The sequence below is a fragment of the Sporothrix brasiliensis genome (genome assembly GCF_000820605.1).
Source record: "Sporothrix brasiliensis 5110 chromosome Unknown Cont17, whole genome shotgun sequence".
Lineage (NCBI taxonomy): Eukaryota > Fungi > Ascomycota > Sordariomycetes > Ophiostomatales > Ophiostomataceae > Sporothrix > Sporothrix brasiliensis.
In genome coordinates, this window is record NW_024467136.1 from 559,450 (window position 1) to 581,859 (window position 22,410).

At 58.3% G+C, this 22,410-nt stretch overlaps 9 protein-coding genes across 9 annotated transcripts; 5 read left to right on the forward strand and 4 right to left on the reverse strand.

Moving 5' to 3' along the window:
• Positions 1-839: 839 nt before the first annotated feature.
• SPBR_03221 (uncharacterized protein) lies at positions 840-1,551 on the forward strand (the record flags this gene model as incomplete). Its single annotated transcript, XM_040761524.1, has 2 exons — positions 840-851; positions 913-1,551. The coding sequence occupies 2 exons, from the start codon at positions 840-842 to the stop codon at positions 1,549-1,551; spliced, it is 651 nt and encodes a 216-aa protein (XP_040620146.1).
• A 572-nt stretch (positions 1,552-2,123) lies between these two features.
• SPBR_03067 (uncharacterized protein) lies at positions 2,124-3,092 on the forward strand (the record flags this gene model as incomplete). Its single annotated transcript, XM_040761370.1, has 2 exons — positions 2,124-2,438; positions 2,517-3,092. The coding sequence occupies 2 exons, from the start codon at positions 2,124-2,126 to the stop codon at positions 3,090-3,092; spliced, it is 891 nt and encodes a 296-aa protein (XP_040620147.1).
• Positions 3,093-4,151: 1,059 nt separating this feature from the next.
• Positions 4,152-6,782, forward strand: SPBR_02353 (uncharacterized protein; the record flags this gene model as incomplete). Its single annotated transcript, XM_040760656.1, has 3 exons — positions 4,152-4,442; positions 4,507-5,296; positions 5,569-6,782. 3 exons carry the CDS (start codon positions 4,152-4,154, stop codon positions 6,780-6,782), a joined length of 2,295 nt encoding a protein of 764 aa, XP_040620148.1.
• Positions 6,783-9,361: 2,579 nt separating this feature from the next.
• On the reverse strand, positions 9,362-10,171 carry SPBR_03165 (triosephosphate isomerase (TIM); the record flags this gene model as incomplete). The annotated part of the gene is made up of 1 exon (XM_040761468.1): positions 9,362-10,171. One exon carries the CDS (start codon positions 10,169-10,171, stop codon positions 9,362-9,364), a length of 810 nt encoding a protein of 269 aa, XP_040620149.1.
• Positions 10,172-10,776: 605 nt separating this feature from the next.
• On the reverse strand, positions 10,777-11,370 carry SPBR_03272 (ribose 5-phosphate isomerase B; the record flags this gene model as incomplete). The annotated part of the gene is made up of 2 exons (XM_040761575.1): positions 10,777-11,259; positions 11,326-11,370. The coding sequence occupies 2 exons, from the start codon at positions 11,368-11,370 to the stop codon at positions 10,777-10,779; spliced, it is 528 nt and encodes a 175-aa protein (XP_040620150.1).
• A 2,003-nt stretch (positions 11,371-13,373) lies between these two features.
• On the forward strand, positions 13,374-15,218 carry SPBR_02582 (dihydroxyacetone kinase; the record flags this gene model as incomplete). The annotated part of the gene is made up of 1 exon (XM_040760885.1): positions 13,374-15,218. One exon carries the CDS (start codon positions 13,374-13,376, stop codon positions 15,216-15,218), a length of 1,845 nt encoding a protein of 614 aa, XP_040620151.1.
• A 192-nt stretch (positions 15,219-15,410) lies between these two features.
• Positions 15,411-16,283, reverse strand: SPBR_03132 (tagatose 1,6-diphosphate aldolase; the record flags this gene model as incomplete). The annotated part of the gene is made up of 1 exon (XM_040761435.1): positions 15,411-16,283. The coding sequence occupies one exon, from the start codon at positions 16,281-16,283 to the stop codon at positions 15,411-15,413; it is 873 nt and encodes a 290-aa protein (XP_040620152.1).
• A 1,173-nt stretch (positions 16,284-17,456) lies between these two features.
• Positions 17,457-18,812, forward strand: SPBR_02826 (3-hydroxyisobutyrate dehydrogenase; the record flags this gene model as incomplete). Its single annotated transcript, XM_040761129.1, has 1 exon — positions 17,457-18,812. One exon carries the CDS (start codon positions 17,457-17,459, stop codon positions 18,810-18,812), a length of 1,356 nt encoding a protein of 451 aa, XP_040620153.1.
• A 212-nt stretch (positions 18,813-19,024) lies between these two features.
• On the reverse strand, positions 19,025-21,446 carry SPBR_09112 (endothelin-converting enzyme; the record flags this gene model as incomplete). Its single annotated transcript, XM_040767238.1, has 2 exons — positions 19,025-20,383; positions 20,451-21,446. The coding sequence occupies 2 exons, from the start codon at positions 21,444-21,446 to the stop codon at positions 19,025-19,027; spliced, it is 2,355 nt and encodes a 784-aa protein (XP_040620154.1).
• Between the last annotated feature and the right edge of the window lie 964 nt (positions 21,447-22,410).

Below are 22,410 nucleotides of genomic sequence, written 5' to 3' on the forward strand. Positions count from 1 at the left end.
GCGTCCTGGAAACTACATGGCAGAGGGCCTAGCAAACTGATTCGCAGAGAACGTTTCATGGTTTCTGCCTAGACACATGTCGGCGGTCAGTTATGCATTTTGTTTTTTTTTTTTTTTTTTTTTTTTTTTTTTTCATCTATCACCGGTCTTCACCTTATGGACCATCCATAGTACCTTGGAGCCAACCAAGATCCACTCCTCGTCACAAAAGTTTCATCGAAGGCTAGGCGATTGGCTCGCATCGTTGCCCAGTAACCTGCAGTATCTTTTTTCACTTTTGAGATTTGGTTTTGGTTGGTGTCGGAGAACGTTGCGAAAAGAAGGTAACCAGGGAGGAGCAGAAAGGTGGGCATACGTGCAGGAAGCGATATTGTGGTACTGACTTGCACACCTCTCTTGGAAGTAGGGCGCACTCGCCTTGCCTTGTCCGAGGCCCATTTTGGGTCATAGCTGCAGGACCAAGACCGCAATTCGCTCGCAAATCGAGACTTCCAAAACGCTGCATGTACGACGCTCTACCACTCAGCCTGCGACGTCCCGTGGCCAGGCCAGCAGAAGAAATACATGACTATTGAGAGCAATCGAACGCGTCACAGTCCCTGCCCCATTTGTTTGCCCTGTGCACATTCCTCCCCCTCTTCTCGTATGAAACCTCGTTGATTCTCTTCCTTTCTCCTTCATCGTTTACCGACTTCTCAACTCCTGCTTCTCTTAGTTTCTCGCTTGGTATTTATTCAACATCATTTTTGCCGTCCAACTCTGCTTTCCTCGTCGAAAGTGCCACCTCTACTTCAACATTTCGCCACCCTGAATCGCCCGCTCAAAGTCCATTCGACAAGATGTCGCCCTTGGTAAGATCCGTCTCTTCGACGTGTTCATAACTTAGCCAGAACTAACCAACCCGTTCTACAGGATCTTTGCTTCGGTGACAAGTACCGGATCGACCATCAAATCGGCTCCGGCTCGTTCGGTGTCATTTACAAGGGCACAAACAGCATTTCCGGAGAGGAGATCGCGACCGCGACCCAGCTCCGTATCCCTTTTTGTGAGAACAAGAACATGACGGGCCATGTCCGTTATGCTTCCCTTAACTCCCATGAGGGTATGGAGCAGTCCCGCCGTGACGACATGGAGAGCCTAGGCTACGTCCTGCTCTACCTCTGCCGCGGCTCTCTTCCCTGGCAAGACCTTAAGCTTGAGACCGCCACAACGAAGAAAATCAGGGATAAAATCATAGACAAGAAGAAGACTACCCTGATCGGGGACCTCTACCGCGGCCTCCCGAACGAGTTCGCCGTCTACCTCGACTACACGCGCTCACTCGGCTTCAAGGACAAGCCCAACTACGGCTTCCTGCGCAAGATCTTCAGCGACCTGTTCGTTCGGGAGGGCTTCCAGTATGACAACGATTTTGACTGGGATGTTCTCAAGCGCCTGAAAGAGAAAAACGACCAGGCTACCGCTCATCCAGCATTTCATATGAGTCCATATTCTGGCATTGACTTACAGTTCATCAAACAGAGCTTTGGACGTCATGTTGAGGACTTGTGACTGGTGACTGGTGGCTGTTGTTCCGCTTCGGTTTCGTCTTCTTGCAGTAAAGGAACGAAACTCCAGGTTGCCTCTCGCCCAGCACGTGACTTCGACTTATACCATAGATCTCTATGCCGATGCAATCCCCTCTTGCAGCCACAAACAAATTCTTGGCCTATTCCTGTCGCAGTATCTTTCGGTCTCGATATCGGACCCCGCGCCGGCTCTTATCACCTAGTGCAGCCGTGACAGCCGGGGCTACCGGTACCTTTGCCGTGAAGCTAGTGCCACGCCAACTTTCCGGCAGGCTTAGCTGTGCCTTAGCGCTGGCGTGACGGACACGAGACAGACGACCGGCAATGATACGCGATGAAGGCACAATACTCACGGTCGATTGCGGCTCTCCATGGGAATGAGGATCGATGCAAGAAGACGCGGGCGGTGAATACGACGCCGTTATAACACGAAGGAGCTGAACCTGTCAAAGTAGAAAGATATCTTGCGTCTTGTGTCCTGCGTCGTACGTCCTTCTGCCCGCCCTCCTGGCTTGCGCCCCTTTCTCCACAAAACCACTTACAGCACCGGACAAGATGGCGCAGAAGCTTGAGATCAAGGGCAAGGGCGCCATCGTCACGGGCGCCGGGTCCGGCATCAACCTGGCTTTTGCAAAGGCGCTCTACACGGCCGGCTGCAGCGTGCTGATGATGGACGTTGCGCTGCACCCGACGGCCAAGGACTGGCTGGCGACGCTGCCAGCACACGCCGCCGCTGGCCAGCCAAAGGTGCATTTCTTCGAGGCCGACGTGGCCAACTGGGACAGGATCGAAGAGTCCTTTGTGGTGTTCGACCGCGAAATCGGCGGCATCCCCTACATTGTGTGCCCAGGCGCCGGCATCTACGAGCCAGTATGTCCTTCTACTCGTTGTTCGTTTGTTCATTCTCGTTGCTCTCCGTCCCCTTTCTCTTCCCTCTCTGACCCCTAGTCGCACAATGGCTTCTGGAGCAACACCGACACGGACGGCCACTACCGCCTGCTCGACATCAACCTGCTCTCGCCCATCAAGTTCACGCGCTTGGCCATCACCAAAATGCTGGCGGCCGGCCAGCCGGGCATCGTGCTGCACGTGTCCAGCACCGGCGCCCAAAAGGCCAGCATCATCACGCCCCTCTACCAGCTGGCCAAGAACGGCATCAGCTCCTTTGTGCGCTGCATGGCCGAGCTGCACGGCTACAGCGGCATCCGCGTCGTCGGCGTCGCCCCGGGCGTCGTCAAGTCCCCCCTGTTCACGGACCACCCAGACGTCCTGCGCTACCTCGACCCCGTCAAGGACCATCCGCTCGAGCCCGACGCCGTCGCCCGCGGCATGCTGGCCGTCGCCACGGATCTCCGGTACCCGCCCGGCACCGTCCTCGAGATCGCCGACAAGGACGACAACTGGCGCGAGGTGCACATCCTCCACGACCCCGGCCCGACCGGTGCCGCCTCGTGGTCCAGCCACAAGAACCTCGCGCTCGAGGACGTAAAGGCGGTGATCGACGGCGAAAAGGGGCCCAAGTAGTCATTCATGTAGTACTAATGGCACAGCCAATCTACCAGTTTGCAAGCCGGTGGTATTCTCGTAGGAACGGCTCTCAGGAAGTAAGAACGAGGAACCTGTATTATTAGTTGTAGAACGCTGCATGCCGTAAGGGCGGCTGGGACGCGTTGGTGAAAAGTGCCTCTGTGCTCTGGGCACTTAATCAACAACGCGGAGCAGATGTTGAGAGGACAATATGACGTTGAATCGCCGTTTTTTTTGCCGCTGTTGAGTCCCCAGAAACTGTGCCTCTTCAGTCACTGCACGATCTCTTCTTCTTTCGTCTACGACTCAGCCCTCTTATCGTCGTCGATGTGGTCTAGTTCGTACTGGCTGGTGAGTTGGAGACCTTTGTCCATATTCGGCGAAGAGCATAGCGCAGTAAAGGAACTATTGTGTGCACCTCGTCTAATGCAATATTTGTCGTCCCAGATGATGACCCTGGGGTATAGCTGAGCACAGACTATTACTCTCTGCACGGAGCGAGGACAGTCCGGTCACATTATCACAGGCACCGGCACCGCCTACGACACCTAGCTTTTCTTCACTGCGGCAGTGTTCTGAAGGACGACTGGCAGGCCGGCTCCTGCTGTTTCCATTATAAGCGCTTATAAAAACGATAGGCGAGACTGTAAGACGAAGATGCAGCATGGTGTTTCTGAGTTTCGGCCTCGGTGGCCCCTCTTCAGCTGTACTGTGTCGCTGTGTCCAGCACAAGCCTTTTCTACGAACAATGGAGCACCAGGGCTTAGCCTCTAAGCTGTTCCCCTAATGCGTCGCTGGTGTCTCCACAAACGGCGGCGGCCCGGCCCCGAGACGCTATCCTTCAGGGCCTTTTCCTTTCTGCAAGTGCGACGGCGGCAAGTGGATGAGTCGGATTTGCGGTGTCCAAAGTGGACCATCACAGCCGCCTTCGTATTACCCTCTCAACACTTGTTCCGCCTGGCATACCTTCTTCTCCAAATTCTCTCTCTCGAGTTCTCGATCGTCGCCAATTCCCTGTCAGAAATCACAGAAAAGAAAGGCAGCAGCAGGCGAACAATGTCCTCGAGAAATTTGCTGCCCATTGGCCACCTGCATAGCAGTCACCTTGACGTCGTGCGCAACGCTCTTGCAAACATCCTCAGCAGCCAGGTGGCGCAGACAACGTACGGTCAAATCCTCGATGGGTTGCCACTAGCGAGCGCGGCGATGGATGTGTATGATGGTGAGATGATATGCGTTGGGCATCCACTGGTTGACGAGCACGTTGCGCTCTCGCCTACGGTGCTCTCGAAGATCGACGAACTCCGCGCGAGCGTGCCCATCGACACATTTCAAGTAGACGCCTCGGTAGGTCACGAGTGCATGTGCCAGATACTTCTCTATGTCTTTCTCTGCTAACGACAGGCCCTAGACGGTTCTTGACTTCCAGGCGGCCCGTCCTGGATCCCAGGCGTTCCAAGCACGTCTCGTCGAGCTGGTCGCCCGTGTGATACATGCCATTGCCGTCTGGATCTACACCAACCATAGTCCGCTGCGCCCAAAGGACGACCGGCTCATGGCATGGAGGCCAGAAAAGGGCGATCTGGACTGGGCCTACCGCAAGGGCTATCCACCGACCTTGTTCGTCCACCCCTGGTACACGGCGTACGACCAGTATCCCGATGGCGTGGCGGACGGCGTGGGCTACTGGGCCGAGGACCGGATCTTCGGCGGTGTGGTCTTGTTTGACCGGCGTGGGCCAGACGCGCCGGACACCATCTATGAGGACTCGCCCGTGTCCAAGGCGGTTCACCTGCCCAAGCAGCTGGATGCCGTCTATTTTCACACAAACGCCGACGGCGTGACATATCGCATCTACCGTCTTCGCACCGATCAGAGGCAGCGGCTTTTGCACTTTCTCCTGTCGCCCGCCGACGCCACCGCCTCCTCCACGTCCTGTCCACTGCCGATTCGCGGGGACGACGACAACCGTGTGCGCATCGACCCGGAAGAGCCCATGAACGAGACGGGCATCTACCGAGACCTGTGGGAGCGCAAACCGCTCGGCGACGGCGATGACGATTGCCGTTCGCGCGACGTGGTCGACACGTTCAACTTCCTTTCCGAGGAGGACTATCAAGCAGCCATGCGCCGTTATATGCATATGAAAGACAGGCGCGACGAGGCGTATTATCGCCAACATCCAGAGTTGGATCCGCGACGTAAGCCAATCAATCGTAACACGGTATGACTTAGCAACTAGAACAAGTCAATTCGAGGGGTGGCCTCTACTTTTTGCAGCCTTATCGTCGTGTCCCAGTTTACAAAAAGAACGTCACACAAAAGAATGTATTCCCCAATCTTCTCCAAAAGATGTTCTCCTTTGTTTCCCACACTATTTTTTGTATATACAAAAGTGAGCCGTGAAAAAGACACACGCTTCACTGTTTTCGTAGCGATCTACGCTAATAACATAAACACAACACTCTCTCAGTCATCGTCGGGGTTCCGCTGTCCACGTATTATCGCCATCTACTGCTGGCACGCGTTGCCAGTGCCAGTGGTCTTCTTGCCAGCGTGGTGGCGCTTGGCAACAGCCGCCGCCGCGTGGCAGGCAGCCAGCTCGGCTGCGTTGGCAGCATCGGCCGCGTTGTTGTTGTTGTTGTTGTTGTTGTTGGTCTTTTGGCCAGCGTGGTGACGACGGGCAATGGCAGCACAGGCGTCAGCTGTGGTCGGCGGGCAGCCCGTGGCGGCATTGTTGTTGGCAGCGTTGTTGGCAGCGTTACCAGCGTTGTTACCAGCGTTGTTGTGACCAGCGTTGTTGTTGCCAGTGTTGGTCTTCTGGCCGGCGTGGTGGCGCTTGGTGACCTCGGCAAAGTGGCGCTTGGCAACAGCGTTGGCAGTAGCCTGGCAAGCAGCGACAGCAGCAGACTCCGCCTCGTCGGCAGTGGTGGCCGTGGCGGCATTGTTAGCAGCGTTGTTGCCGTTGTTGCCGTTGTTGCCGTTGTTACCCGACGTCTTCTTGTCGGCGTGGTGGCGGCGAGCCAGAGCACCGACCTGAGCGCACTCGGAAGCGACCGCAGCCGACTCGGATGCGCAGGCAGCGGCAGCATTGTTGGCGGCTGCAGCCTGCGTGGCAGCCGGCGTGGTCTTCTTGCCAGCGTGGTGACGCTTGGCGACAGCATCGGCGGTGGCCTGGCAGGCAGCCAGAGACGAGGCAGCGGCGACGACGTTGCCCGCAGCCGCCGAAGTAGCAGCGGCATCCGCAGCGGCAGTGTCGGAGGCAGCAGCTGCGTCGGCAGCGGCCGTGGTGGTGTGCGTGGTCTTCTTACCAGCGTGGTGGCGCTTCTCCATCTCGTCCAGGTGGCGCTTGGCGACAGCCTGCACAGACGCCTGGCAAGCAGCAACGGCAGCGGCCTCGGCCTCGTCGGCCGTGGTCGCGGTAGCCGCATTGTTAGCAGCGTTGTTGTTGTTGTTGCTGTTGTTGCCAGTCTTCTTGCCGGCGTGGTGACGGCGGGCAATGGCACCAGCCTGAGCACAGTCAGCAGCAACAGCGGCCGAGGCCGAGGCGCAGGCAGCGTCAGCGGCAGCGGTGGCCGTGTGAGTCGTCTTCTTGCCGGCGTGATGGCGTCTGGCGACAGCAGCGCTCGCCTCGCAGGCAGCCAGCGTGGAAGCAGCGGCATTGACGTTGGCGGCGGCGGCAGCTGATGTAGTGGCGGTCGTCTTCTTGCCCGCATGGTGGCGGGGCTCAACGGCAATGGCCACCGCGGAGGTGGCCAGAGTCAGGACGGCGAAGAACTTCATTGTGGCGGTGAAAGAGCGTGTGAAGGACAAATAAAAAAAAATAAACGAAAAGGAATGACAAGAAAAGAGTAAACACAAAATGGCCAATCAAGGATGGAGTACGAAGAAATAAATAAAATCAGGACCTGCCAGAGGGATGTAAGAAGAAAATTGTGTGGAAAAAAGAAAGAACAAAAGGAGAAAAGAATTGTGTGTGTGAGAGAAGGTGAAGAAAGAAGAGATGAAAAATCAAAACGAAAGGCAATGCAAAAGACGAGATAGTGGTGGTGTTTTATATATACCAACTAGGTATTTCAAGAGGAATCAAAACGGATGCAAGAGCACCAAAGCCCAGCTTCCAGTGTGCAAGGGCATCCATCCCCTTGGCCCCCTGTCCAGCGACAAGCTTTTGCCTGGAGACACCGATCTTCCTCTTGTGCCAAAAAGTCAAAAAGTCATTGAAGCCAAGACATGTCTATTCTCGTACCGGGGTCGGCGGCGGGACTCCGTTCTGGTTATGCCCCATGCCTGTTTCTTATGTTCCACATGGGCATGAGACGAACAGAGAGCCAGCCAGCGTTTGGGCCCGTGTCGTATGGATCTCCTTTCTCCTCTCCCCTCTCCGCACAGAGTTGCACTTTTCAGTGATGCAATACGGAGAAGTCGAGGGATAGAAGCATAGGTAAGCAGTCGTCTCAACAACTTGGAGATGTACCTCGTATGCTGCGAGGACGAGTCGTTCGTTGGACCCTTGTGAATGATGGATTATGCCGCAAAATCTGTTTGCTTGCAGTAGAAGGTTCAAGTTTCATGTCGGCAGGGGACTTTCTCTGCAGTGCCATAAAACCACAACTATAAACAAAGAGTGAAGACAAGAAAACCGGGGAAGGCAATGGCAGCAAACAGCAGCGGCAAGGAGAGCCGAGCTGGCAGTTTGCATAAACGAGCGACAAGCGACGCGCCCATCCGCGAGCATCAACCAGTGCATCAGCGCCCAAACGACGTGCAGCCAAGGCCCATCACTGATGAGCACAGCCGCTCATCACCCATCGCCCGTCGTCGTCTGGGACGCGCCGTCGATCTCGATAGGGGCAAACAAAGGTGTGTGCGAGTTTCGGGTCACAGAGTCATGACTCTGTGTTTTGCATTTGCTTTGGCGCGCAGTCCGTTCCGCCACCGACCAGGTCAATGGAAACGCACCTTTTGGGGCTTCACTGTCTTCTGTCTTCTGTCTTCCTGTCTTCCTGCCTTCTGTGCGTCCCTCTGCGTCTCCAGTGTCGTGGAGGCGCTGCGTCGTATTGAGGTGGCCGTAGCGAGTTTGACGGGTTTGAAGTCGTGTTTTGTCTTGGCCCTTGTTTTGTGGATGTTTTGTGGGGTATTCATATGGCACCTGTCGGGGTTAGGGTTGTTGGCGAGCAATGGCAGGTACGACTGGGTGCGGGCAGTGCTTGAGCCTCCTGAGGCTCGTCCCAAATAGGGGTTCCATGAGCCTCTCTTCGGGCTGGTCTCCCCTACTTGACCCCTGACTTAAACACTCCGAAACATCAGCCCAAACTTGCCGCGACACAACCTGGCGACCACCTGGGTCTGCAGGCCTCCGCAGTCGATGGCCGACTGTCGAGGGGGCAGTAATGAAAGTACGACGACAGCATTGATGAGGAAAATGCGGACTGCAAACCGATCATAGAAGTTGTACGAAACGTGTGGATTGCCTAGGACGTATGAGTTCCAATGACCATCGAGTCTTCAAAGTCGTCAAACATCGACCAGGAAGTCAGCCAAGGCTCGTGTCCGAGCATGACGATCGTCAACAAGGTACGATGGGGGGATCGTAGGGATCGTTCAGACCGAAGAGTTGACAACTGGCCAGAAACGTTGCGGTTGTGAAAAACCTGCACAGGGGAAACTCTACGCGCCGCATGACTCTCGTTGACAGGCCGTCATGAAACAGTCGGAGTTGCACTGTCTAGAAGCGACATTGGGGATCGTGAGGACAGAAAAGTGAAGAACAATCAAGAAAGGAAGTGTAATAAATGACAATGTGAAAAATACAAGGCAAGAAGAATGAACGAAAATTAAAAAGGAAAACAATAGTAATTACTATTATAATAGAATTAAAGAGAAAATAGCTTATGACAACTGGATTAAATCAAAATAAAAATTGGTGTGCCCAATTATGCATTTTTGACATGCTTTCACTCGCCTCTGCCATTTGACTCTTTGGCCCTTTGGCCGGCCCCTTCCTTATTGCCATATGACTTGTAAAGAAGACCTTGTCTCAGAGGTTGTAAAAGCTTGTCGTCCAGATTCTCCATCTATTTTCGTGCAAGCTGGGTTCCCTGCTCTCGAGTCCCTGTGATGTTGTGAGTTGTGATTCGGTGCTGATTTTCTGTCGCTCATAGATGGTAAACGGGTCTTTGGCCAAAAACACAGGACACTGGTAGACGGATCCGTGGATCGATGCCCCCTGGACAGTCAACAGGTGTCCACGCCCCTGCTTGCTTTCATTTTGTCCCTGCAATCTCGTGTGCCGTTTTCAGAACCTGTTTTGGGTCATGCCCGAACCGCCCCAGAAACAGCCCGTCCACGGTCCCGCCCAGCTGTGCAAACAACCCGGGCCCGGCACTGCCGCCGTACAAGATGCGCGTCCGTGCTGCACCGCGCCGCCGGATGGCCGGGCTGTGGTCGCGGATGGCCGACACGACGGCGCGCACATACGCGGCGCTCGCCGGCTGGGCAGCGCCAATGGCCCACACGGGCTCGTAGGCCAGCAGCACCTCGGCGTCGTCGGGCACGCTGTCGAGGACCGGCGCGATCTGAGCGATGACCGTCGCCGCAGCCACGGCGGCCGACGCCTCCACCTCGCCGTCGGCCCGCGTCAGCTCGCCCACGCACACCAGCGGGACCAGCCCGTTGCGCGCCGCCGCCCGGGCCTTTGCGGCGGTCGTGGCGTCCGTCTCGCCCAGCAGCCGGCGGCGCTCGGCATGGCCGACTTCGACCAAGCGAGCACCGCAGTCGGCCAGCACGGCCGGCGACACGAACCCGGTGAAGGCGCCGTAGTCTTCGTCGGCGCAGTCCTGGGCGCCCGGCAGCAGGGGGACGCTGGAGGCACGGACCTGCTCGACGACCGACGGCAGCGCAATGGCGTCTGGGCAGACAAAGACGTCCATCGTGTCGACAATGGCCTTGTTCTCGTCCGCAGCAAGCAGTGTCAGCAGCTCGTCGACGTAGCTGCGGGTGCGTGCGAGGGTAAAGTACATCTTGGTCGACACGCCCATTATGGGCCGGCGGGCGTCGGGGACGGCGGAAGCCATTGTGTCGTGTGGTGCAGTTGGCAGTTGTGCAGTGGGGCTTGTCAAATAAAAATAAAAGCAAAAAAAAAATGAAAGTTTGAGACAGGAAAGAAAGGTGACTGTCAGTTGGTCGTCCTTTCCGTTGACTGAACTTGTTCCTGACGAGGGTGTTAACCGTCAGTCGTAGCTTCACCGTTGGCCTCTCACCCAGACCCAATTGACTCCATACGGAAGGTGCGTCCAGCGGTCTGTTAAGTCCCTTTTTCGCTAAACGAAGGGAGTAGTGCAAGAGCTAGTATTTCGTACAACCCACTTGGCAAAGTCGCAGCTTCCTCTGTTTTCGTTTCTTTTTTAAAATAACTAATACTAGTAAATGAATACGTCAAAGTAGTGGACCTCACCGGAGAACCAAAAAGGGCAAATCTCTCTTGATCACGGCAGCTCGACGATGACTCAAGAATGGCGCATGTGTAACACGCCTACGTTTCTCTGAACATCTTCGGCGTATCAAAATTACGGATCACTTTCTGAAACTATTGCTGTATTTTCTATGTGCTCGTTTTCATGCCAAGTTGGCAACCGTTATTATGATAACTCTTAATCTTGCGGGCCACAGCCACCGCCCCTTAGCAGCCATCTGCTGCCGTCGCCGTCTCCGTGGGGCCGACGCCAATGCCGCCCGCTGCCGTCTCGTACTCGCCGATGGCCTTCACCTTGGCCGCGCTCGCGCTCGTCTCGTCAAAGACGTAGCCCAGCCACTCGCGCGCCAGCCGCCGCGCCAGCTCCAGACCAATCACGCGCTCGCCCATGCACAGCACCTGCGCGTTGTTGGAGAGCACGGCGCGCTCGACCGAGAAGGAGTCGTGGGCGGTGACGGCGCGCACGCCGCGGATCTTGTTGGCGGAGATGGCGACGCCGAGGCCAGTGCCGCAGATCAGGACGGCACGGTCGACCTCGCCGGAGGCGACGAGCTTGGCGGCGCGGACGGCGATGTGGGGGTAGGCGGTCTTGTCCTCTTTGCCGTCGGAGCCGACGTCGACGACAGAGGCAACGCGGCTGTCCTTGGCAAAATCGGCCTTGATGGCCTCCTTGTAGCTGACACCGGCGTCCTAGAAGGTGATGGAGGGTTAGTCGAGTTCAACGCAAAGCGGGACAAGGAGGACGGGAGTGCCTACATCGCAGCCGATGGCGATGCGCCATGATGGTTGTGAGGCCGCCATTGTGTGTAGTGGTTGTGAGGGAGGAACGGTAGGTGAGGTCGTGGAGAATACCGTGGAGAGTGTCGAGTAGTGGTGTGAAAGCAAGGTGAAGTGAGCAATGTCGACGAGTTCGCAAGGTGAGAATATGGACGAGTCCAGAAAAGAACAACAACGCAGCGTACGGAAATTATTCAAGGAGGCTTCAATGGGTTCAATGGTTGGTGATCAACGCCACCAAGGAGCAAACAACAGCGTTCCGCCCGGACTCCAGCAATTCGTACCTGGTACTGCATTAGCAAAACGCTACTTCATAGACAAAGCTACAGCAACCAAAGTGACGCAACGAGCGGCACAGGTGGGTGGGCATACGGGTGGAGGAGGTGGGCAGGCAAAGACTGGACTGGAACATGAAGGAAGAAAGCACCGGTCAGCGGAGACATCTGCCGTCCACGAGGGGCGAGCATTGGTGAGGAGCCCTCTATGTTCCTCTACCTAATATTACTTGCTTCCATATCTATTATTAACGTTAACTCATGGATGTCTCTTGGAGCTGTTTGTTTTATTCCAAATTTGGGGCAGCCGTACTGAGGATCGGTTGTTTGCAGCACACTTTCCTTTGAATTTTTTGTTTTATTTTCACATTTTATTTCGCGACGGCTGCCTCACTCTGTCTTCCCGTGCCTCCCTCCTTCATCGGCGCTTCATTCATTTCATCAGAGCGCATTCACACGGCATGCCATAGCTAAGATACATCGGCGGATTCGCCGAGCGGCAAAGTCACTACTACGACTGGTGTAAGTGGAGGCCATTCTGTATTCTGTATTCTGTATTTGTATTCTGTATTCTCCGCTGAAAGGCAAATACCTCCTCTGGCCAGGTTTTACAGCAATGTCCTCAGCACTTCCCCCCGTTCTTGATTTTACTTGCGCCTCCACTCACTTATTTTGCCTATTTTGCCTCTGGCGGCCAACTGTGGAGGTGGAGATAGAAGGCCTCGAAGGCCCAGAGTCAGGGTTGCCTAATCAGGTAATCCGAAACCCCCCCCCCCCCAAGTGCTCCCTCCTTGTCCCCAGAGCATCTCCTGTCTAGCGGGGAAGGGCCCACTAACAAACCTCGGATCAACTGTCTACACTACTGTCTAGCGCTTGTAATAGTCGCCTGTCCTCCGAGATTTCGGACTCCAACAACCCGAGCGTAGGCCTTGGAGGAATTGGTTTCCCCCGCTTTTCCCACTTACACGGTCCAACGACAGGCACGCGCGCTACACCTTTGCGGCCGTCTTGACGTCTTTGGTTCCGCCAAAAGGCATGACATTTGGCTACTGAGTATGCAACACAATTACACTGGGGGGACGAGTACAGAGTACACAGTACAAGCATCATTCCAACTCTGACAGCCAAGAAATGACCCGCATGTATATGAGGGGAGAATAAAAAAAGAGGAAATCAGTGAGGGATGGTTACAGATTACACAGCAGCGGGGAATAAGTGACGGAAAAGATGGACGGAGGGGAAGAAGAAAAGGAGGAAGTAAAAGAAACATACGGAAGTGGAGGTACCTGTTATGATCGTGGGGCAGAACAAACTGAGGACAGGTCTCGACCTGGAGCTCCTGTGGGTCAGTGGGCGTCGCTGACGACAGTGGACTACTGCTTTGGGAAAGAGAACAAGAGACGTAAGAAGCTCGAGAAGAGACGCGGAGAGCAATTTGGAGGAAGCCGTTGACAAGGTCAAGGCGAGGCAAAGTAATGTGAAGGAGGAGCAAGACTGCCGATAAGTCTCAGCTTGCCACGACACGGGAGCTGTTCTTCGTCCGTTGCCGTTATCTGTTTCTTCCCAGTCACCTAATCATTATCTTCTTCTTCTTGCCGCTTCTCATTTCTGTTGCTCCTGATTGCCTTCTTCTTGATCTTCTTGTCTATTTTGTCTTTCTACCCTTTTCTCCCACGGCGAGCTTTCCACCGCTGCCTCTAGGCTCCTTTCCTTTCTTTTGTCCTTCACATCCTCACATCCTCACTCCCCACCATGTCGACAGCTCACCTCTTCAACTCCGCCGACGGCCTCGTCGTCAAGGCCCTGCGCGGCCTCGTCGCCTACAACCCCAACCTCGCCCTCGATGCCGACCTCCGCGTCGTCTACGACACCGCCTACGACCGCTCCAAGGTGGCCATCATCTCCGGCGGCGGCTCCGGCCACGAGCCCGCCTGGGCCGGCTATGTCGGCACCAACATGCTGGCCGCCGCCGCGTGCGGCGACATCTTCGCGTCGCCCTCCACCCGGCAGATCCTGTCGGCCGTCAACCGCGTGCCCTCCGACGCCGGCACCATCCTCGTCATCACCAACTACACGGGCGACTGTCTGCACTTTGGCCTGGCCGCCGAAAAGGCCAACGCGTCAGGGCAGCACACGTGCCGCATGATTGTCTGCGGCGACGACGTGTCCGTGGGCCGCGGCGGCGGGCGCCTGGTGGGCCGGCGCGGGCTGGCGGGCCAGATTGCCGTCCTCAAGATTATGGGCGCCGCCTCCGCCACGGCCGCGCACGCGAGCCTCGACGACGTGTACGGGCTGGGCCAGGCGGTGGCCAAGCAGCTCGTGAGCATCGCGGCGACGCTCGACCACTGCCACGTGCCGGGCCGCACGGAGCACGGCGCGCTGGCGGCCGACGAGATCGAGATCGGCACCGGCCCGCACAACGAGCCAGGCTACCGCACGCTGCAGCCGGCGCCGTCGGCCGAGGACCTCGTCGCCAACTTGCTCAGGCACTGCCTGGACGAGACAGACGCCGAGCGCGCGTACGTGCACTTTGCCACGGCGACCGAGGAGGGCACGACAAGCGACGAGGTCGTGCTGCTGGTCAGCAACTTTGGCGGCATGTCGCAGCTTGAGCTCAGCGCCCTCGTCGACGAGCTGCTCGTGCAGCTGCAGCGCGACTGGGCCATTGTGCCCGTGCGCGTCTACGCCGGCAGCCTCGAGACGTCGCTCAACGCGCCCGCCTTTTCCGTCTCGCTGCTCAACCTGACGGCCGCCGCCGCCGACCCCCAGAACCCGTACAGCGTCGACGCGCTCAAGAGCTTCTTGGACACCCGCACGAGCACCTACTGGGAGTCGTTTGCCGGCGCCCAGGCCCAGCGCCGGCCGCGTGCCGAGCAGTTTGTCCCGTCGCTCGATGACGACGAACACAAGGAAAGCAGCACAGTCCACGGCGGCGGCGGCGACCTGCCCGTCGATGCCGCGCGTCTGGAGCGGGCACTGCGGCGCGCGTGCCGCGATCTCGCCGCCGCCGAGCCCGACCTGACGCGCTGGGACACGGTCATGGGCGACGGCGACTGCGGCGAGACGCTCAAGACGGGTGCGCTGGCGCTCCTGGCAGCCGTGGACGGTGTCGACGGCGCCGCGCCGCTCGCCCAGGCCGGCTCGTCCGTGGCCGTGCTGCGCGCGCTCGAGCACATTGTCGAGACAAAGATGGGCGGCACGCTCGGCGGCATCCTGGGCATTTTCCTGGTGTCGCTGTGTGCCGCCGTCGAGAAGGCCGCCAGCGACAGCGTCAAGGACACCGAGGTCTGGGGCCACGCGCTGACGACGGCCATCGACCACCTCGGCCACTACACCCCCGCCAAGGTCGGCGACCGCACCGTCATGGACACGCTGATCCCCTTTGCCCAGACCATTGGCCAGGGCGGCTTCGCGGCAGGCGTGGCGGCTGCCGAGAAGGGCGCCGAGAGCACGCGCAAGCTGACGCCCAAGCTGGGACGCGCGACGTATGTCGGCGCAGGCAAGGACGCCAGCAGCGATCTGCCGCCGGACCCGGGCGCATGGGGCATCATGGTGGCCATCAAGGGGCTGTATGACGGGTGGCAAGGCGAGGCGTGAGCCGGGGTGCAGAAAAGAGTGTCAATTGCAAACATTTCATTCGGAGTATGGGCGGCATATTTTGTTAGTGTCTTTACAGTTGTTTACTTAGGAATGCGAATGCGCTGCGCTGATTTCTCCTTGCAATTTCCATGCCATTGTAGTATTTTCATTTGCTCGCTCCTGTCTTCCGTAGCCCGCGCGCCTGCTTCGTCACTTGCCCGCCTTGCCCTTGCTGCCAAACCACTGCATGTAGACCTCAATCGCCTCCTGCATCCGCTTCGTGCCGGCCTCGATGACGCTCGTCAGCGGCCGCCCGCGCATCTCCTCCTGCACCGCCGCGTAGTGGTTGTTCATGCCCTTGTTGATGTTGATCTTGGTGACGCCCGCGTCGATGCACCGCCGGAAGATGGCCTCGTCAAAGGGGTCGGCGCCGTGCAGCACCAGCCGCACGCGGTCGCCCACGGCCTTGTTGATCGAGTCGAGGCGGTCGTACTCGAGCTGGATGCCCCGCGGGCCGTACTCGCCGTGCACATTGCCAAACGCCGGCGCCAGCATCTCGATGCCCGTCGCCACAAACTCTTCGGCCTGCTCGGGCGTCGTGAGCACCGCCTCCAAGTCGACCGTCTCCGCCACACCGTCCTCGCCGCCCTCGATGCGGCCCGGCTCCGCCTCCGTGGCAATGCCGCGCGCGTGGCAGTACGCCACCAGCTCCTTGGTGAGCCGCAGGTTCTCTTCCTTTTCGTAGTGGCTCATGTCGCACATGATGCTGTCGAAGCCGTCTGGGATGTCGGCCGCGCGCCGCACGAGCTCGGGCGTCTGCGCGTGGTCCAGGTGCAGCGACACCGGCACGCTGGCGCTGTGGGCGGCCTCGGCGGCCGCCTTGACGAGCGCGTCGCCGGCATACTCAATGGCCCACGGGAAGAGCAGAACCATGGCCGGCGACCGCGCAGCCTCGGCGGCACGCACCGTGGCAATGACCGACTCCAGGTTGTAGCAGCACATGCCGGGCACGGCATATCCACCGTCGCGGGCGGCGTTGAGGATGGCCATGGTCCGGTTGTCTGACAGCGGAGGGCGCGTCATGGTGGCGAGTGGCACGATCGGTGGAGATGTAGTAGGGGTGTTTAGCGGTGGTGAGAATGAGTGTGAAGCTGTCGAGTGATCCAAGATGGATGAGATGATTTCTTCAAGTCAAGAAACGCCTCAAACGATCCCCTTCAGTGAAATCTTTCAAGTAAACAATAAAATACCCCGAGAGTCCCAAAGCGGCCTGCCGACCAGACGTCAGTTGTCCAGTCGAAGTACACAGTACTTTGAGAAGCGGGCAGGTGGTGATCTCCAACGCCCCCAGACAAGGAGAACCCCGTCGACCCAGTCTAACAAGTGCCGGCTAAATTGAAATGAAGAGAAGAATGGGGCGGCCCAGGCCCAGAATTGCGGCACAAATAGACGTAAAATAGACGTAAAATAGACAAAAATGGAGAATAGGAACAATTAAACAGTAAAACACGGCAAATGAGGGGTGCGGCGCCAGAGAGTTATGCTGCGGCGGTCAATGGCTGCCAAGAGCGAGGAAACGAGAAGAGGGTCGCGAGGGAGCTGTGTGAGGGTCTGGTGCGTTCTTTATCCGCAGGAAGCGTTCGCGGTAGATGATGTTGAGAAGAGCTTGAAGAGGGCAACAATTTTGGACGACGCTGCGAACGCCTCCAGACACGGCAGATTGGTCAATAGCGTATACGCGTGGGGGGACGTCGCCCGATCTCGGGGTGGACCTGCCCAGCTGTGCCGTGTGCACCTTCCGTGGACAGACACTTGCACGATCATTGCACTTCGGTTGGGGAAAGAGGGGCGGACTCCTCGGTTCAGTGCCGCCCGAGCGGAAAGAGCAACCAAGGGCCAAACACACGAATAGGGAAAGACGGGCGAAGCACAACGCAGAGGCAAAAGGGGCAGGAGCAGAGAATGCACATCGACACGAACATCCTTTTGAGCTTCATTCAACTCTGATCCACTTCACTTGCTCCGCGGTATTGAACCGGAGCCACGCAGAACACACCTCGGGCCTCTTTAAGGAGCTGAGCGGTATGCGCCTTGTCGAAAAGAGCTTTCGTCACACCAACCTGCGTTGAGAATCTGGTGACATTCCGTTGACATTCCTGTCTGTTTGGTCAGCCCAACTATTCCATCTCCTCTCACTTCTCACTTCTCACTTCTCACCTCTCACCTCTCACGTCACCGCACCCTTCCTCTTCCATCATGACGGCCAAACCGGATGTCGCCTTCATCGGCCTCGGTGCCATGGGCTTCGGCATGGCCACCCACCTGGTCAAGCAGGGGTATGCCGTGACGGGCTTCGACGTGTGGCAGCCAACACTCGACAAGTTTGCGGCCGCCGGCGGGCAAACTGCGACGACGCCGGCCGCGGCCGTGGCGGGAAAGAGTGTCTGCGTCTGCATGGTCGCGACGGCCCAGCAAGCACAGCAGGTCCTCGTCGAGGGCGAGGCCGCCGCCGCCGCTGCTCTGCCGCAAAACGCCGTCATTCTCCTCTGCTCGACGGTCCCGTGCGGCTACGTCCAGTCGCTCGCCGCCGCGCTGGCCGACCCACAGGGCCCGGTGCGCCGGCCGGACCTGCTGCTCGTCGACTGCCCCGTGTCGGGCGGCGCCGCCCGCGCGGCGGATGGCACGCTGTCCATTATGGCCGGCGCCTCGCCGGACGCCCTCGCCAACGCGGCCGGCCGCACCGTCCTGGCCGACCTCGCCGACCCAGCGCGTCTGTACTACCTCGTGGGCGGCGGCATCGGCGCCGGGAGCAACACCAAGATGGTCCACCAGGTGCTCGCGGCCAACCAGATCCTGTCGGGGCCCGAGGCCATGGGCCTGGCCGTGCGCCTCGGCCTTCCCGCCAACACGGCCACGCTCGAGGCGCTGCTCCAGTCGCCCGGCCGCAGCTGGATGTTTGGCCACCGCGGGCCGCGCATGGTCGACGGCTCCCAGCCGCTGGCGAGTGCCGTCAACATCATCGTCAAGGACACGGCCATCATCACGAGCGAGGCGCGCCGCGCGGCGTTCCCGGCGCTCATGACCAGCGTCGTCGAGAACGTCTTGTACACGGCCGTGAACCGGGGGTTCGGCGGCAAGGACGACTCGCAGCTGCTGCAGCTGTACACGGAGGGCGTGCCGCCGCCGACTGCAAACGCAGCGTCACCCGACGCCTCCCTGCGGCTCGTCACCCATCTGCTCAAGGGCATCCACCTCGTGTCGGCCGCCGAGTCGCTGGCGTTTGCGCACCACGTCGGCCTCGACCTCGACCTGGTGCTGGACCTGTGCATCAATGCCGCGGGCGGCAGCGCCATGCTCGAGACCCACGGCCCGGGCATTGTAGCCGTGCTGCGCAACGAGTCGGCACCACCACCCAAGGGCGACGCATCGGCGGCCACTGAGTCTCTCGGCGAAATTTACAACAATCTGGCCCAGGTCGTCGACGCCGCGCAGGCGATCAAGGCGCCGATCCACCTGGGTACGCAGGCACTCAACCTTCTGCGCCTCGCGCTGCGCAAGTCTGGTTCCGAGAGCGTGCCAGCCGCTGCCGCCGTGAACGTGTGGATAGGATAGGTAGAAGCTGTGATTTAATTCAATTTTTTTTTCTTTTTTGGTTTACAGTTGTCTTCAGTGGCACGGCTATGTATACAAAAAAAATAATGTGACAGCAAAGCTTTAAAAGCAGAACAGAAAGTGTGACAAGAGTGTGACGAGAGTGTGACAATTAAACGCGAAAAGAAACAAAGGAACATGCTGCTCTGCTATGCGCCCCGACTCATGCTCACCTACCACAGCTCGCACGTCGGCTCCTTCACCGGGCACTGGAAGGCCTCGCGGAACCCGCGCGAGTTGAGCAGCGTGCCCTTGATCCGGATCGGGTCTGGCGAGTGCTCGTCCGTCGTCACACGGTTCGTCAGCATCGCCGGCCGGAACTTGGAGCACCACGCGTTGCCGTACGAAATGTAAAACAGCTGCTCGTGCGTAAAGGCGTCCAGCCCGGGCAGCGACAGGCCGTCCACGCCGCTCGTGGCCGTGCCGTCTCGCTTGGCGGCCGCCCGCCGCATGTCCCACGCGAGGCGCGCCGCCGTCAGGCCGCCCGAGTCGGCAATGTTCTCGCCCAGCGTCTGGCGGCCCTTGATGTGGATGGGGCCGTCCTTGCCAATTACGGTAAAGTTGTTGAACTCGTCCACGATGCACTGCGCCTTGTCCGTAAACGCGTCAATCGTCGCGTTCGTCCACCAGTTGTTGTAGCGGCCGTGCAGGTCGTAGTGCCGCCCGTTGTTGTCAAACGCGTGCGACAGCTCGTGGCCCGCCACCGCGCCAAACGCGCCGTAGCTCACGTAGCTCGGCAGGTCGACGCTGAACAGCGGGAACTGCATAATGCCTGCGGGGAACACAATCTCGTTGTGCGGCGGGTTGTAGTACGCATTGACCGTCGACGCAAGCATGCCCCACTCGTTCATGTCCGTCGGCTTGCCCAGCGTCGCCCACATGCGCTGGTTGTCAAAGTCGTCCGACGACAGGATGTTGCCAAAGAACGAATCACCAATCTGCACCGCCTCGTAGTACGTCTTGAGGTCCTCGGGGTCCATGATGTTGGGCGACGCCGCCGGGTAGCCGACCTTTTGGTCAATGTTGTGCACCTTCTCCGCCGCCACTTTGCGCGTCTCGTCGTCCATCCATGCGAGGCTGTCAAAGTTCTGGAGGTACGCCGCCTTGATGTCCGAGATGATGCGGTTGCCAAAGCCCTTGGCCGCGGCCGAGAACGACGCCTCCACGAAGAAGCGGCTCAGGATCCAGCCCAGCGTTCCGCCGGCATGGCTGACGCAAGTCCGCCAGCGCTCGGGGTCGGCGTCGGCGTCCTTTCCCTGCAGGACGTTCTGGAACTGCCGCCACGGCCGTATCTCGGGGCCCAACACTGCGCTGCTGTAGTACACAATCAGGCGCCAGTACAAGAAGTTCTGCACGACCTCCGCCGGCGTCTCGGCCACAATCTGCGACACGTTGGCCAGCACCTCGGGGAACGCCGTGACCGTCATGTTCAGGGTGTAGTCAGTCGGCACGAGCTCTTTCAAGGCCTTTTCGAAGCCAAAGTTCGGAAGCAGCTTGGACGTGTCCTTGACCGACAGGAGGTTGTAGGTTTTCTAGAGAACGTTAGAAACGATGCATCATCCATGACTGCGGGAAACAAAATGCCGTCCTCCCACGTACCGTCACATCGTCCATGTCCTCCTTGTCGGGGGCAGCCTGCGACAGGCGCGACTCGAACGCCACGAGGGCCTTGGCCGCCTTGTCTGCAGGGCCAATCTTGGCCACGCTCGGCTTGATAGCGCCCAGCACTTTCGTCATGGCGCCCAGGTACTGGTCCACGACATCCTTGTCTTCAAAGTACTGCTTCGAGGGCAGTCCAAAGGAGCGAACGGGGCTCACGCCAATGATCTGCGTCTCTGGATCCTTGTCGTCGTCGCTAACATAGAAGCTGAAAAACGAGTTGATGCCACGCTTCTTGAGGAAGAGAACGGAGTCGCTGTAGTCGACGGGGGACGTCGACGAGCTGCCAAACGTCTTGGCCAGCTCGTCGATGAGGGCGACGATCGGCTGGATGCCCTGCTTCGTGATGGCGTCCACATCCATGCACGCATCGTATGCCGCCTTGAGCTCTTCGAAATTCTTGCGGTCGGTCGAGCTCACAGCAGCGTTGAGGTTGCTGGGCGAGAAGGTCGAGTGGCTAGAGGTGTCAGGATAGCTGCCCTCCAGAATGTTGCGGATGGTGGACGTCACGCCGTCGTTGATGAGGCCCAGCGCGTCCGTCATGCCCTGGTCGGCCCGCATGTCGTGCGCGCCACGCCAGCCACCACAGACAAACTCCTCAAAGTCGTCGCACGGGTCCATGTTCTTGTAGTTGGGCGACAAGTTGGTCAGGTAGCCGTCGGCGGCGTGGATGCAAGCCGGGGTGAGGCAAAGGCCCGTGGCCGCGCCTTTGTCGTGGCGTCGAGACAGAATCGTCGCCACCAGAACAAGGGCGATAATGAGAATGACGATCGCGATCCGCTGGATACCAAGCGCCGTCCAGGTAGATGTCACTGACCTGTAGCCCCGGCGGAAGCGGCCCTCCTCGACATCACCATTGGCAGTGTGGCCGTCGGGCGGGTTGTCCAGAAGCGGCGAGCTCTCGGACGGGCCGTTGTTGGTAGCTGGAGACGCCATGATGCAGTGTTGTCGAATTGGCGTCTTCCTCGAGGAACTTGGCCCTTGACCGACGAAGTCAACCCAGCTGTAGCTACAGGGAGAAGGCGGCCAGCAGCACCTGTGCAAGCAGTCAATGCAAAGACAAGTCGATAGTCGTGTATGGTGGTTTGACGCAAATCGCCGATGCAGAGCGTCGTAGATGATGAGGAGAGTTGAGAAGGAGAGAGGGGGAGAAGAGAGTCACGGCAAATAGCCAGGCCGTGCGGAAACGTCATCAGTGCAGCGACGATGGATTACAGTGCAATACGACATTGTAAACAAGCTTACCCCAGGCGGCAGGTGCCTGCGCTTAGGCAGGACACGTCGATCGCTGATTGGCGGCCGTGCAAGCTATGAGCTACTGTCCGCAGCGGTACTGATTTGTGGGGCCAGGCTGATTTGATCCGATCCATTTTGATCACGTGCAGCGTTCGCAAATGGTACTGTACGTAGGTAGCATCGAGACAAAAGCGAATCCAGGGCGAGCTCCTGTTCTCACTGGGCATTTTTAAGGCGACGAGAGATTTATGGGAAGTTCTTCACAAAGCATATCACAAGGCTACGACGCCTCTGTGTGGGCCCAAAGATAAAGCGGCAGCTCCACAGGCTCCTCAGAAGGACAGCCAAAGTGACTCAGTCTGACGTGAGAGGCATAATTGGGTCACAGAGATAAATACGGCAAGCAAAATGCATCTGGAGATCAGCAATCAATAAACGAAAGGCGCTTGAGGCGGAAACTGGATGCTTCTCGTCATGCAAGCCGTGATCACGATAGTGAGGTCATCCAGGTTCTTGTACCTAAAAGCGCTGTGGCCCGATAAGGCAGATAAGGTGATAGCCTGCATCTGCATTGTCAACTGGGGCAGCGAATCAGGCGCTCAGCGTAACTCAGCCGTGGCCAAGGGCTCCACCCAAGCCACGACGCTTTACCCACTCTCCCACT